Source organism: Heliangelus exortis, chromosome 25 (assembly GCF_036169615.1).
Source record: "Heliangelus exortis chromosome 25, bHelExo1.hap1, whole genome shotgun sequence".
Classification (NCBI taxonomy): Eukaryota; Metazoa; Chordata; class Aves; order Apodiformes; family Trochilidae; genus Heliangelus; species Heliangelus exortis.
The window spans coordinates 935,191-949,570 of record NC_092446.1 but is presented as its reverse complement, the minus strand read 5'-3'; the positions used below and the strand labels follow the sequence as shown (position 1 = coordinate 949,570).

Sequence of the window (14,380 nt, the reverse complement as noted above, 5' to 3'; positions counted from 1 at the left end):
TCTCTCATTCTCACTTTCCTTTTGAAGCTGGCTTACTTCTGCCAAGCATTAGGTTGCAGGAATAGCTGGCTTGCATTATCCTTTTCAATTGAAAAATAAAGTGCTATTTCTGTTCTTCCCACGGTGACTATAATTAATATTTAAGGAGGATGGCTCCTTTGTTCTCCAGGTCATACAAATGCAGAGAGAAGTGTGTACTGTTCATGAGCTGTCTCCATATGCACCCCAAAAGTGTGTGCAGAGGATGCAGACTGGGAGGGGAGGATTGTGAGAGAAGAAGCAGAAATACAGAGTAGTGAGAAGTGTTTTCCTTAGCACAGAGAAGACAAAGAAGGAGCTATCTGGTTGTGGGGTGAACTCTTGTCCTCAAGACTGTGATTTTGGGCTGAAAGTGACCCAAGAGTTTAGCACCTGCTCTTTTCTCATCTGATGTAAAACCCTGGATCTGTAGGGAAGATGAGAAATCCAGCCCTGTTTGTGTCTGTCAGGTGGCAAAGGGGAGTCCCACGCTCAGGAAGAACAAAGCCAGGAATATGTGGAAGGGAATTACCTGGAATGAAACACTGAGCCCTTGGCAGTGTGGAGCCCATGGGGCTTGGCCAAGAGGAGCCAGAGATGGAGGGTCCAGAGGGTTCTGTGGGTCCAGGCTGTGGGTTCACCCAAGCCCAGGGCTGTGCAGGTTCAGGGCTGCCCCCGTAGGGGCTGGGTTTGTGGATGGGGGGATTTCACCCTTGGAAAGGGTCTGGGCTGGAACTGATGTTCCTGCCTCCTGCTCCCCCCAGACACAAACGCCCTTCCCAAGGGGTTCCTGGGATGCACAGCACCCAAATTTCACAAGGTCCCAAAGGGAAAAAGCTAAAGGTGATCTGTGAGATGATTCTGGGCAGATGGAAGCATCAGGATGCCCTCCCAGGTACCCCACAGCCCCTCTGGGAAGTGCTGGCTCTGGGTCTGCTGCTGGAGGGGGGAGAAAACACATGCAGAGAGTGGATCCAGGAGTGCCAGCAGTGCCAAAGCCCCCCCCAGGCTGATCCCCAGACCCCTCACAGCCCCGGGCAGGGAGCAGGAGAAAGCCCAAGGCAGGGTCAGGAGGTCAGAAAGAGGCAGGGGCTGCAGTGCCATTTCTGAGGCTGTGAACCTGGATGAAAAGCCAGCTGAGAACTTGCACCTTTTAGAGGAGTGACAAATTGTTTCCTCCTCTGGCAGGCAGTGATTTTGTCTTTCCACGTGACTCCCAGTGATTTCCCAGCAGGTTTTAATGTTGGAACAATGGCATTCTGCTAGGTATTGATTTAAAAATAACTCTTCCACACTTACTTGTGACTTTAGGAGGTGAATTACAGCCCTTGAACGTGCTCTGATGTGGCAGAGGTAAATAGTTAAATAGGCACAATCTGTTTCTGCTGGCTTTGTCTCTCCAAGAGCTCAGCTGATCCCAGCCTGTCCTCCTGCTCCCAGGTAAAACATCCAGGAAAGGATCACCCAGGTGATGGTCACTGGGAGGGCCCCGGTACCCAAGGGCAGAGCCCAGCTCTAAGTGTGATGGGTGGCAGGCAGGAATGCTGGTTTAGGCTGAGAAAAGGCTTTTCTGTTTATCTTACACCTTTTTTTGTAGTTTCTTCTCTTTTTCTGTATGAGATGATTGCACCACAGTGCTCAGGACACTCCTCTTCAGCCTAGAAATCATCTGGCTTTGGTCACAGCTACTCCAAACCCTGGCTCCAGCTGCCCAGAATGCACAGATCCCTTCAGAAACTGCTATTAAATTGTCTCACATTCTCCTCCTTGTAATAAAGTGGGGCAGGAGCTTCAGTCCCTATTGCAGGTGCCCCATGGACCCCTGTGCCAGGCAGGGCAGGATGTGCAGGTCACACAGAAACTCCCTCCCTGCTCATCCCTGCTCTGTAATTCCTGCTGAAAACTGATTCTGACTCGATGGGCTGTAATCAGCTAAGAGATGTAATTAGTTTTGGCTAATTTGTTGCAGGGCCTTTAACTTCCCTTCCCCTTTCCCTGCTCTCCGGCTGGCAGAGGCTACTCTGTCCCTTATTTTCAGCTGATCTCTGCAAACTAATTACTTTTACTGGGTCAGTGCTGTTATGAAATTATCATTTTATGAGACTAAAAATAGCTCAGATCCAGTCAGCAAGCCAATCACTTCCCTTCATCTCCAATGAAAATACAATATTATCTTTAATCTGTATTTCTCTGGCACTTACTGTGATGCAGGCTAGAAAGAAAAAGGGGGGAAAAAAAAGAAAAAAAAAGGAAAGAAAGAGGAGCTTAGAAAGAATTTGTAAATCAGTTGCTATAGATGCATTTCTGCCAAGGTTTCAATTGGTAAATTTAGCAGCCACATTATAATTTTAGCCAGTACCATTACTTGGCCTAATTAAAAATAATTCACTTCTCACACAGTGAGTTTACTTTACAGAAAAGTTATTTTGCCTTACACATTAAAGCTGGTGTGTTTGCACATATGTGCAATCATTACCAATATCAAAAGCCACTAAAAGCCTAAGAATAGATCATTTTTTTTTTGAGAAAAATCCAGTTAATTCCACTTTCTCTGAGAATGAATGAAGGTATTTTAGTACTTCTGGGGTTCTGGTGAATACAAGTAACTGAAAAATGAGATGCTTGTCTGAGATTTACAGCAAGATAGTGAAGGGAAAAGGTTCCATCTGTCGTTTCTGATACAAAGACATTTTGCACACAATATCTGTAAATCCATTAGGAGAAGAAAATTGATACACATTTTGTCTGAGATGAAGCTGGAGTCAAGAGAATGGAAGCTCAAGAAAATGGCTTCTTTGTGTAGCTCCATCAGCCCATTGTTTGCTGGACTTTCTGTACATTAAATCCAAGCAGCTCTTGGCCTGTGGCTCTCAGGGCTGTTGGCTTTGTGGGAAAGGGTGAGCGATGGAATTCCAGCTCTTTTGCAAAGGAATATCCCACATCTCATCCATCTTCCCCTCGATGGTGTTAAATATGCAAAGCAGTGTTTCTATTAAAGCAATTTTTCTGGTGCAGGGCAGTGGCAGTTTCTGACAGGCTCAGTCCTTCTGGAGGAGCCAGGAATGGCAGCGCTCCAGAGATGATTTATTATTTTTTCCTTACTTTGCAAAGCCCTCCTCGTTTGCGTGGAGGAGGGTGACTGAAGGTTACAACCAGCTCGGGTGGTTTCAGCTCTGCACTGGAGCAGTCTGGGCACTGAGGGGCTGTTGACACCAGGGTTGTGGTGTTTGCAGGAGCCCGGGAGGTTCCTGCCTTTGGCAGCAAGTCCTTGTCAGGATATTTTCCTGCTTAGATTCCATCTCCTTTCTTCTCTGTGACTTTTTCATTTCTCCCATGAAAAGGAAAACCTGAGAAACAAGCGAGGTGTTGCTTCCAGGGGGGCCAGTGGGGTGTCAGAACCCCAGGGCTTGAACCCAGACAGACCCAAAGAGACCCCAGCCCCAAACCCCTGCCCTTCCTCCAATCATTCAGCTGATCAAAACTGCAAGGAATTTCAGGTCTTGCTCCAGATCAGGCTGTTGACATAACCAGGCCAGCACATCTCTGTTTTCTCTGCTCCCTAGCATTAACCTGGTTCTTTAAGTGAATTCCCTGGGCAGGGCTGTGGTGTCTGAGCTTGCAAACTCATTGACCAAATCTGAAAGGGGGAGAGTGATGTGGGATGCATCATGGACTTGCAAATTGTGATGGAAACAGTCAGACAGAGGAGAGGTTCTCCCAGAACCACTCCAAGGGTGCTGAGGCCACAGAAAGCCACACAGCACATCCCTGAGCTCAAACCAGAACAAAACCCAGCAGCAACCCCTGGCTGTGCTCCTGCTGGTTTCTTGGCAGAAATGGCCCCAAAACCTCAGTGCCAGTTCCTTCCAGGATTCACCAGAGGCTTCTCTGCCCCTGCCCTGGTGGGGCTGGGGGTGCTGGCACCCCGGGTTGGGTGCAGGGGAACCCATCTGCCATGTCCTGCAGAGCCCTGGGGACCCTCCCCGTGCCCAGGGTGGTGGCATCGGGGGATTCACAGCTGGGATTTGCTGTGCACTGCCCCAGGGGCTGCAACAGAAGTGCTGCTGTCAGGTGAAATGAAAACAGCTATAAAAAGCTCAGGAAAAGACGTGGTCTGGCAAAAATGGTTTGGGGTTTAGCATGGGGGTGGGTCTGATGCTGCAGTCGTGGTTGGGACGTGTGCTGGCAGAGAAACGGGAGAGGGACCCATCCACAACCCCTGCTAGGGACAAGGGAATTAAAACAAGGCCCTGGTAACAAACTTGGGCTAATTAAAGGGTCTCTGTGTAAACTGGTGGCTAAAACCAAAACGGGGACTTCATAGCACAGGGTGGGAAGCAGCACCCTGCCCCCCCCCCACTTTGGGCAGCTCTGGCATCAGGGGATGGAGGGTCCTGGGGGTCCAAAGCTTCTGCAGAAAAAGGGTAGATGCTGGCACAGCTCGTGTTTATTGTATTGCTGGTTTAGACAAGGGCAAGAGAGAAGATGGGTAGCTGCTGGCCTCTTGGGACAAATGTTTCTGCATGAATTGGAGGGCTGATTTTGAATTAATTTTGAATAGTTGTTTCAGTAATTCAGATTGATTTAAGATGCACCCAAGAATAATGCTTTCATTATAAAACCTCCTGAGCAAAATTTAAATCGTGCTAAATTAAAAACAGCCTCTGTTAAACCAGGGCTGATGAGCAGAGCAGAGGGATCAGAGATGCAGGGTCGGTATAATTTAATTCCTTTGCTTTGTTTCCCATTTCAGAAAAACTGTTGTACCTCTCTCCTCAGGCTGTTAACTGCCTAAGGAGCTCTTCTCAAAACAGATTTGCTCAGTAACTCCACCAAAAGAAGCATTTATTCTCTTTTATGCAGTGCTTCACCTTGAAGAAGAAATGCATTTTTATTGCTTTGCATTTATGGGTCAATCTGGAAATGTAATTATATCCTAAAGATACTTGGGAATCTGGAATAACAGCAGCTGATGCACTGTACTGTAGGAGAGTTAATGGTTTCCTAATGCCAGCCTTGATGTCTGTTGTAAGTAAACTTTCCCTCTTACATAAATGGAACTAATTTTTTAATGTCTTAGTAACATGGGGATAACATCCTGGATGTTCCATATCACTTCTATAAAGCACCCTGCAGAAGCAATGGTGAAATCCCAGTGTCAGGGAAATGTTCATTTACCTGGGCTTAAACGTTTCACTGTTCAAAACAAAAAGCCACGTGTAGGGGTATAGATTTGAGTTGAAAACCTTCGTGCTTTACAATTTCTTGCTGGCTGAATTTTTAAAGGGAAATAATGTTCTGAGATTCCTGTAAGTCAGTGATATGACACTAAACTTATCTGGTAGACTATTTGCTGGAAAACCTCCTTTAATTAAAACCCTGCAACAAAAAGCTGAGATCAGTAGCTGCAGAAGCTGAAGCTTTAAAGCTCTGACAGCATTTCATGTGTCCTTTTCCAGTGATCACTTACAAAGCAGCGTTTAAATGTCCAATTTTTTAAATTCTTGTCAACTCACTATAAAGGCACTCATTCATCTACAATTCCTGTGATTACAACAGACTGAGGACACTTTAAAGTCCTCAGGAGCCCTTTGGTTTGTCTGCCCATGGATTCAGAAGGGAAGGGAAAGAGCCCGGCTCCAAGTCCCTGCAGGGATGGCAGCAGAGCCCCAGCTCCACACCAGCACATTCTGCACGTGTTTCACACCTCAGGTGTGTTCCCAAACACCCCAGAATGGTGCCTTGACCCCAACCTCCCTGTCACAAAGATCTGACCATGTAGGTGTGAATGTGCACAGCATGTGGCACTGGAGGACAGGTCTGAGTCCCACCAGGAACCAAGCAATGGAACTGTTTTTCCAAGCATTTCTCCCTCGTGGAGAGGACACACGAAGAGTCCACCCAGGGTTGCTGGAAGGACCCTCTGAAGCTGCTGGGATGCAGTGGTGGGGACAGCAGGGTGGTAGCTGACCAGTAAGGACCAGTCAGAATATGGAAAGGGGGTGGGGGAGTCCAGGGATGCAGCACCCAGCTTTAATCTCTGAACAAGCACTGGCAGCTTGGTTGGGGTCCTCAGGTTTTGACACATGAGCTTGTAAACTTTACTTAGATGTTAAAAAGGAGGAAAAGGGATCTCCTGGTGACTGTGACAAACATGTTCTACGTTTTCACTTAATGAAGAGCTTCAGACTTGTGGTTGTCATCTGCTCAGATTCTGTGCCTTTCTGACAGCTGAATTATGATTTTAATAATTTAAAAGTGCTACTGTGAGCCTGTTCATGTATAATAGGCACAGAGAGATGTTTAAAATCAAAAGCAGTTCAGAGAAAAAGTGGTCACCGTATCACAATAATGAGACTCGTCTACATCTGACCATTAACCTGGGTGAACTCTCCAAAGGGAAAACTCTTTGCAAAGTGACTCTGAACTTGGGATCTGGTTCTGATGTGGGGCATTAGGAGCTTTCATGTGGCCATAACTTGGTGACTGCAGTGCTTGCTTTTACGTAACCCATCAGGGTGAGGCCTTGGTCATTCTCCTTACAAAGATCCCAGTTCAAAACAGCAGATCAAATCTCTAATCACAGTAGAAACATCTGTAAGACAGAAATGAAATATAAGGGGAAAACAGTGCCCTCCAGGCTGCATTTCCTTTGCTTTGATATCATTATCTCTGTACCTGTCCGTGGGCATACTTGAAATTCTTAAACTCACAATTAAACACAGACAAGAAGTCGGCATCCTGCTCGGTTCAGTGAAAAACAGCTCACGTTCTGGAGAACACCAAGTATTTTTAGGAGTGTAACAGCCCACAGTATCTCCTTGAATTCAGCATATCTGTAAATCCTGGCATGTCAAGTGAACAAACAACGAGAGACATCGTGAGAGGGGACACAACCTACACCAGAAACCTCGTGTGCAACCTATGGCTCAGATGAATGTCTGTAAAGAGCTCGAGCTCCCATTGCCACCTCCACTCCTGTTGACTTTTCTCTGCTGCAGACAGAGTGCAAAACAGGACCTGCTACTCCACAGCCCTGCTCCTCCTGCACTCATTCACCATGGTGCCAAGCATTTGTCAAGTGGGTGTAAGTGCTTTTTCTGTTCTATACAACTACACACAAGCAGAAATTGCAGAAGTTGTAAGGCAACAATCAAGGCTTAAACAGTTCCTACCCCTTTCCAACATGCACCCAGGAAAATGCTTAAGAGTAACTGGAGCTGATCTCCCAGCACACGGTCGCCTGCTGCTCAGCAAAAGAAAAAGTAATACTCACCCCAGTGTTGTCATGGTTACAATAGTGTACCAAAAGGAAGCAGGAATACTGGTGAATTTGCTCGCCGAGGACCCTTTCTCTGCATAAAACATCACAGTTGCAAAGATGATGATTGCCATAGTGAGGGAAAAGAGGAGAAAGCCAAGCTCGGAGGCACAGCTCTTCAAAGTGTAGCCCAAGATTCTTAAGCCTTGGGAGTGACGAGAGAACTTGAAAATCCTGAAAACCCTGAAAACCCTTAGTGTCACGAAGGCTCCGCTGACATCCTCGTTGTTGGTCATCACCAAACCAATGTAGTAGGGCATGATGGCCACCACGTCGATGATGCTCATCACGCTTCTGATGAATCTGTAGCGACTCGGGGCCGCAAAGAGTCTCAACAGATACTCGACCGTGAAAATCATCACGCAAGCCGTGTCCAAGCAAAAGAAAGCCACGGCGTACCTCTCCCCACAGGGAAGCTCCTTGTTCCCGGGCACCGTGCCGCAGGGCACAGTTTCCACCACGTTGGTGATCACAGAGACAGCGATAAAGAAACCGGTGACGTAGTAAAAGACTAAGGCTAAGGTGCTGGTGTGGGGGTTCTCGAAGGCTCGCCACATGGTCTGCCGGAAGCTCAGGGATGGCATGGACCCTTCCTGGTTGTTCTCGGAGTCGTTGTCGTCCATCAGCCGCTCCGCGTTCTCCCGCTTTCTGTCTTTGTACTCTTCGTAGCAGCAGTCCCCGATGATTTCAGGGAGGATCCCGTAGAAGGCGAGCTCTTCGTCGTAAGCGGAGATGCACTCGTACCTGGGGTAGTGCAGTTTGCCAGTTCTATAAAAATTTAAGATGCACCTGAAGACCTCGGGGTCCCGGTCGAAGAAGTATTCCTTAGTGTCTTCGTTGAAGAAGAACTCCTTCTCCGTGCTGCCCAGGAGAGTGTCCGGGTACCTCTCCAGAGTAGTCCTCCAGGTCTGGAAACGCCTGCCACTGACATTGAGAATGATCAGCTCGTCCTGACGCTTGTTCTTCTCCGTCGGAGCCAGTGGCATGGGGCAGTTGGCCACTGGCATCCATCCTATGGCAGCTGCCCTGGCAAAGGGCAACCAGGCTGCTACTCCTGCTGCCATGGTGAGCCCGAGCGCTGCTCACTGCAGAAGACACTTGGGCTGCTCCTGAGACCTGGTGGGAGTCAGATCAGCTCCATCTAAAACACAGAACGAAAGAGAAACACAGCAGAGAGTCAAGCGGGGTGTCTGCCCCGTCGTGTTAAAGAGTCAAATATCAGAACAGACACGAGAATTCAAAGCCACTGCCTCGCCCTCATCTCCGTGTGAAGAATGATGTTAAACAGGAACATGATAATGAGCTCAGCAGGGTTATGGCTTTATTATAGATTGAAATTTCAAATAGCAAATGATTCCTCATTAAAATAATTTTAAAAGTAGCATAAACACACTAATTTATATTTGCTTCCTTACAAACAAGACTAATCCATAATTCCCCAGGAGTAAGACTCCTGCACATCAGTTTAACTCCAGCTGTCAAGCAGGAGCTGAGAACTCCCCGGGAGGCAGAATGCTGTGAAAAGCCCCGACTGGACTGAGCTGGGTTTCCAGTCTCAAAAACATTCAATATGTAATGAATCGTGCACTAAGGACATTTTTTCAATTGAGAGAGACAGAAAATCATCTCTGCTTTTCATTAGTTTGCTTCCACCTTTAATCAAAGCCCTGGCCTGAGCAGCAGCTCTTTGCTGGTCTCTTTCCTTTAGAGATGGGCTTTAGTCCTGTGAAATATTGCCTCCCTCCCCTGTGCCACAGAGGAAAACTCTGGATTTCAGAGAAGCATTGCTCAGAATCCCTGAGCCAGAATAGCCTGAATCCCAGGTGTGAGGGCTGATGGATTAACCTGCCAGCTGAGTGCCAAGAACATCAGAACAAGGGAAGGCCCTGAAGGTGGACAACTTATACCTTGGTTATTTCCAGGCTGGCAGAGGCAGAAGTCCTTGAGAACTGAAGGACTGTAGGTTAATGAAATACCTTCACTGCACTCCTTATTTTTAGATGAAAAACTTCCCAGGTTGTCTAGCTCCTAAGCCACTGGAAGTCAGCATTCCTTGGAGTTAGAGTAGTTACTGTGGTTCTGATCTAGTCATGAATTGCCTTTTTCTTTTTGATCTTTGGCCAGAGTTCTCACAGATACTTACAGTAACCAGAGTTCTGGTTTAGCTTGTATTTACTTTCACTTCCTTTTCACTTCACTTTTCTAACTCTACTATAAAATTATCTGGAGAAAGGTGCCATCATTGTATAAGGTGCATTAGAGGCCCTATCAAAAGTCAATTTATCAATGGAAATGCCATTGATTCCACTGACTCAAGCCCTCAAAGCCTAATTGTTTCTTCTACATGGCAACCTTCTAGGCAGTTTTACTCTGGAGTTCTTTAATTATATGAAAGCTGCCATTACAGTCAGGCTGCATCATTATTGATTTCAACAGGCCATCAAAATACTGAATAAAAAATGATGGAATCAATCTGCAGTGAAAACAACTAAACTGCTCACAGAAATGCTCTTCCTCTTCAGGGCACATTAACATTCATCACCTTAATGTGGAGTATCTATCTGTGCAATTTTACTATCTAAAGGACAACCAAAATCCCTCGTGCAAGCATCTTACTGCTGCTAGAAGAGGTTTTGTAATTATGAAACACAATAATCCGAAGTGATGCCTGTCCCAGGGAGGCACTTTGCTTATATCCATAGCACTGGAGGAAACATCCACAGTATTTTCCTATAAAGGATTGTTCAATATTCTATGTTCTGTTGTTCCCCTCTCCCTAAAAAGGGGATTTGCTGCGTTAATAGTGACAGCCTGACAGCCCCAGGGAGCAGGCAGAGCTCAGCACTGCAAACTTTCTCTGCATGGCTTTGGGATCAGGGAGCTCTGTGGCATCCCCAGGGCTCAGTCAGCAGAGCTGCCCCTCTCTTCCAGCAGCTCTGGAGGAACTTTTAACTTTTACAGAACACTTTGGTAAGGGCAGGACTGCAAAACAGGAGGCAGCAAAATGACAACTGTTTCATCCCTTAATCACCAAATATATACAAGTAACCAAGAGACCAGGACCATGCATCCTGTTCCTGTTCACTGCCTTTCTGCTCTGTAATTGCAATTAGAGGCACCACCACAGCCGTTCCACCCGGACTGGTGTGATGTTTGGTGACCTGACCAGCACACCAGAGCCTCATCTCCCCTGATTTCTCAGAGGAACCTCGTTAGAAATCTCTTCTGTACTTTCATAACTTTGGTGGTAAATTCCAGGTTACCTACATTAGCTGCTGAGGCACTATAAATACTTCGTGTATAATTGTTCTAATAAGGTGCTGGTAACTCGTAAGTGACTTACACATTTTGAGTCAACTATTTTAAAGACAAAATGGGTCCTTCCATGTGGGCAGTATATGTGGGGAAACTATAAATATCTCAGCTATGACATGGACAGGAGATTGAAGCAGGAGAGAGGGGTATTCTGTGAGAGTTTTCTTCTCGTTTCTCTGACAGAGATGCAGCTTGTTCAAAGGTGCGTTAAATATATCTCATCTGATCCTCAAAAGATGCAAAAAGGGAGTATATTTGAGGTCTAAATTGTCTACCTGAGCGGAAAGATTGAGAGGGAGAAAAGGTTTTGCTTTGTCTTGTCCATGAATCCTTGGGATTCTGCCCTGCCCCAAAATAAGAGACAGAAAATGAAATAGGACTGGATTTGTACTTCAGAGCTGCACAAACTCAGCTGAGTAAAAGAAAAAATATGAACTGACTGGCTTATCTACAAAATATGGAAAGAATTCTCCTTCTCAGCATGCCTGGGTTTTGGTAACCAGTTTTCAGTCATTTTAGGTTGGAAAGCCATTGGCTGGGCTCAAAATATACTGTACAGTGGAGAGAGTAGCACCAGCTCACACAGCAGACACACTTCAGTTCTAAGAGGCATATATTTAGCTATAGACATATTCCTGCTTTTAATCACTGTAATTTCTGCATGTAATTTGAAAGAAACTAGTTTTAAAAAGATGGGTACCCTGCTGACGGCGTGAAACAAAATAATTTCTCTCCTCTGAGATGGAAAAGCATCCATAGAGAAAAGAATCTCTTTTCTTTAGATAATTATGAGGTCGGTGAAATGGCGCAAGGAAATTGGATAGGAGAACCTGTGGTCTGAGTCCCTGACCCCCTCCCAGGACTCCCACCCCCACCAAGTCCCCCCCTGAGCACCCCTGGTTCCCTCAGGTTGTTTCTTTGGGCTCGGCAGCTTCAGCCCAGACTCCCACAGAAACCTGATGGGCAGAGCTGGGTCAGGAAAGCTCTGGAGCTGAACTTTAGAGAACTCGGGTTCTGGTCACCTAAAGGGTGAAGAAATAAGTGATGGGTTCTTACCACACCAGCTCCCACCAGCGATGCCTCACATAATAAATGGCTCTTCATAGTCTCATGGTAGCAGAAACAAACTAAAAATCTCAGTGCTTCCCTCTCTAGAAGCAGACAAGGGTGATTTAAAATATGACTGATAAACACAGTGTAAGTCCTTGAGGAGACACTGCTAATGGGGGTGAAGAGCCTGGAGATCATGCGTTCTCTCCTTCCCTGTCCTTGCTGGGTCAGGCTCAGGCAGCACAGATGTGTTTGCTTTAAATCAAAATATGTCAGCCAGAACCTCGATATCCTCCACCAGCCACATATTCCTTCTCCTTCACAACCACATCAGATAAAACTTTCTGCAAAACATTCACTCCCTCAGCCCACTGAGGAGGTTTGGGAGCAAAAGCAACAGGCTTGGGATAAATCATGCAAACTTCTGCCCTCCCTCCCAGCCAGCCCAGAGAGCCCCATCCTGCCGGCACACAGCGATGCTTACCTGGCAAGGAAGGACACGCTCAGCACCCCAAACTAGGGATAAATCTGGGGAACTGGAAGGCAGGAGGAGCAGGCACTCCTCAGGATGAAAGGTGAACTGTGCTGCCTGCCTCTTGACTCCCTCTCTAGATGCAGTCAGGAGCAATCAGTAAACGTGATCGTCATTGTGAAAGTATATATAGAGAGATGACTAAACAGCTTCTCCCTCATTGCTGCCGAGCCGGAGCCTCTCCCTGCCTCTCTCGCCCAAGCTCGCTTCTTGTTGCCCCCTCCCCTTCCAGCACCTCTCGGAGCTTTGCTCTCGCTGCCTGATCCAGCTGGGAACGGGTCCCGTGGAGCCGGCGGGGAGATGGACCCAGCTGGAAAACCAGACTGGGAGGAGGCGGCGGGAGCTTCCCCAGACACCAGCAAAGGGAGTGATTAAATACACACCAGAGCCTACCCTGCAGGATAATATGCCAGCAGGGGTAAGGAGGGGGAGAAAAGGAGGGGGGAAAGTAGGAGATGAACTCCACTGGTCCCTCCCGTAGCTCCCTCTGTGTCCCCAACTCTCGGGCAGGCAGGAGCCGTGCAGGAGAGGTCCCTTCTGGACCAGAAAAGGAGCAATTCCTTCAGCAGCTACAACCTACAACCAACACCTTAGCCAGAGCAGGAGGCTACAGTCAGGAATAAAAAGAACTAGTTCAGTCTTAAACTGATCTTTTCCTCCCTTCTTCTCCCCACCACCTGTCCCCTTTCCCTCTCGTCCTGCTGCTCTCCCTTGCTGTGTTCCTTGGCAGCTCTTACCAGTCTCCACACCACCTCAAGCATCCCTCTTTCATCCACGGTCAGAAGTTGGACTCCACACGCTCAGAGACCTGGCATCCTCGCTCATTTATCTGTGTGCCGCCGAATCTCCATTAAATACGTAACTATAAGCCCAAATCAGAGCAAAGCAGTCGTGCCCTGCTGTGCCGGGCAGCTCCCGGCGGTGACTGATGCGCCGCAGCCGGAGTTAATGACTTCCATAAAGTAAGATAAATACATACATGAAAGCCAGGGGCTGAGCCGCCTCGCCATTGCCTCGCCTCCTTCCGCAGCTCCGTCTTACTCTAACCCACCGCCGGGGGCTCGGGGGCTGGACCGGGCTGCGCGGCCACCGGTGGGAAGGGGAGAGCGGAGAGAGAGCGGGGGGTGCGGGGGGCACCGCTCCTGCCCCTCGCTGCCCTGCGCGTCCCCTCCCCGCCCGCACCTGAGCCCCTCCGCTCCCCCTTTACCTTGACCCGGGGTCCCCCATCCCCGCTCCCCCTCCTCGCCCCTCACCTCCGCGGATCGCTCCGCTCCTCCTCCTCGCCCTGCCCGCCCGGCGCTCCCCGCCGCGGCCCCCCCAGCTCGGCTCCTCCGCTGCCATGCGGCTGCCGGAGCGCGGAGCGGCGCGGTGCGGGCCGCGGGGGCGGGCGCGGGGCTGCGCGGGGCGGCGCGGAGCCGAGTGCGCGGGCGCGGGGCGGCGGGAGCGGCGATCAGCACCGGCGGGGCGGACAGCGGCGGGGAGGGGCGGGAGGGGGACGGGGAGGTGCGGGGGGTCCGAAGGGTCCGGAGCAGCCCCCGTGTCCCCCTCCCCACCCGTGTCCGAGCCACCGGCAGGTGTCACCCGGCGCGAGCTGTCACCCACGGGGCGGTAACTGAGGGGGGGGGGGGGCTTGGGACCCCCGGTTCTCCGGGCGCGGGGTTTGCGTTGGCCGGGCCAGGACCGCTCCTCCCGCTGAACCACGCGTGGGAGAGAGCAGCGAGAGGAGGGGGATGCGGTGGGATGCAGGGAAACCCGGGACTTGGGAAAGCCGTGGATAAGCAGGGTGCGTTCTCCTGGTTTTGTGAGGCTGTGTTGTACTGTGCCTGTCTTCTGGGAGCTCTTTAACCAAGGCCTTGTTTACAAGCAAAAAGGAAAAAATAAAATAAACCAAACAAAACATCAAATCCTCTATTCGGCACTCTCACCACCTGATTTGGAAAACCTAAACTGGAAACTCTGATGCTAGAATGCTGATCAGGCCAGTTCAGTGTCCCAGCACTGCCAAATCCCTGATAATTCAATGCAATTACTAAAAAATAATACTAATTTCTGAATGTCAGGCCTTGGGTAATCCTTCCCAAAGCAATTTCCCCCAAAAATACTTGTAAGCAGCATTACAGTAAAAGTAAAGTGGTTACCAAGGG

The 14,380-nt window shown here is 48.7% G+C and overlaps 1 protein-coding gene across 4 annotated transcripts in view; it reads right to left on the bottom strand.

Annotated features, from left to right (window-relative positions):
* KCND3 (potassium voltage-gated channel subfamily D member 3) overlaps positions 1–13,619 on the bottom strand; it is a 96,520-nt gene extending 82,901 nt beyond the window's left edge. The window contains exons 1-2 of one of the 4 annotated variants that reach the window (XM_071768550.1): positions 13,490–13,619; positions 7,295–8,480 (exon numbers count right to left, since the gene is read on the bottom strand). In XM_071768550.1, the coding sequence (XP_071624651.1) occupies positions 7,295–8,403 (1,109 nt within the window). In that variant the 5' untranslated portion in view covers positions 8,404–8,480; positions 13,490–13,619. Of the gene's footprint in view, positions 1–7,294; positions 8,481–12,973; positions 13,382–13,489 lie in introns of those variants that run through there. The other 3 variants (XM_071768549.1, XM_071768551.1, XM_071768552.1) reach the window with 3 other exon arrangements.
* Positions 13,620–14,380: the final 761 nt, after the last annotated feature.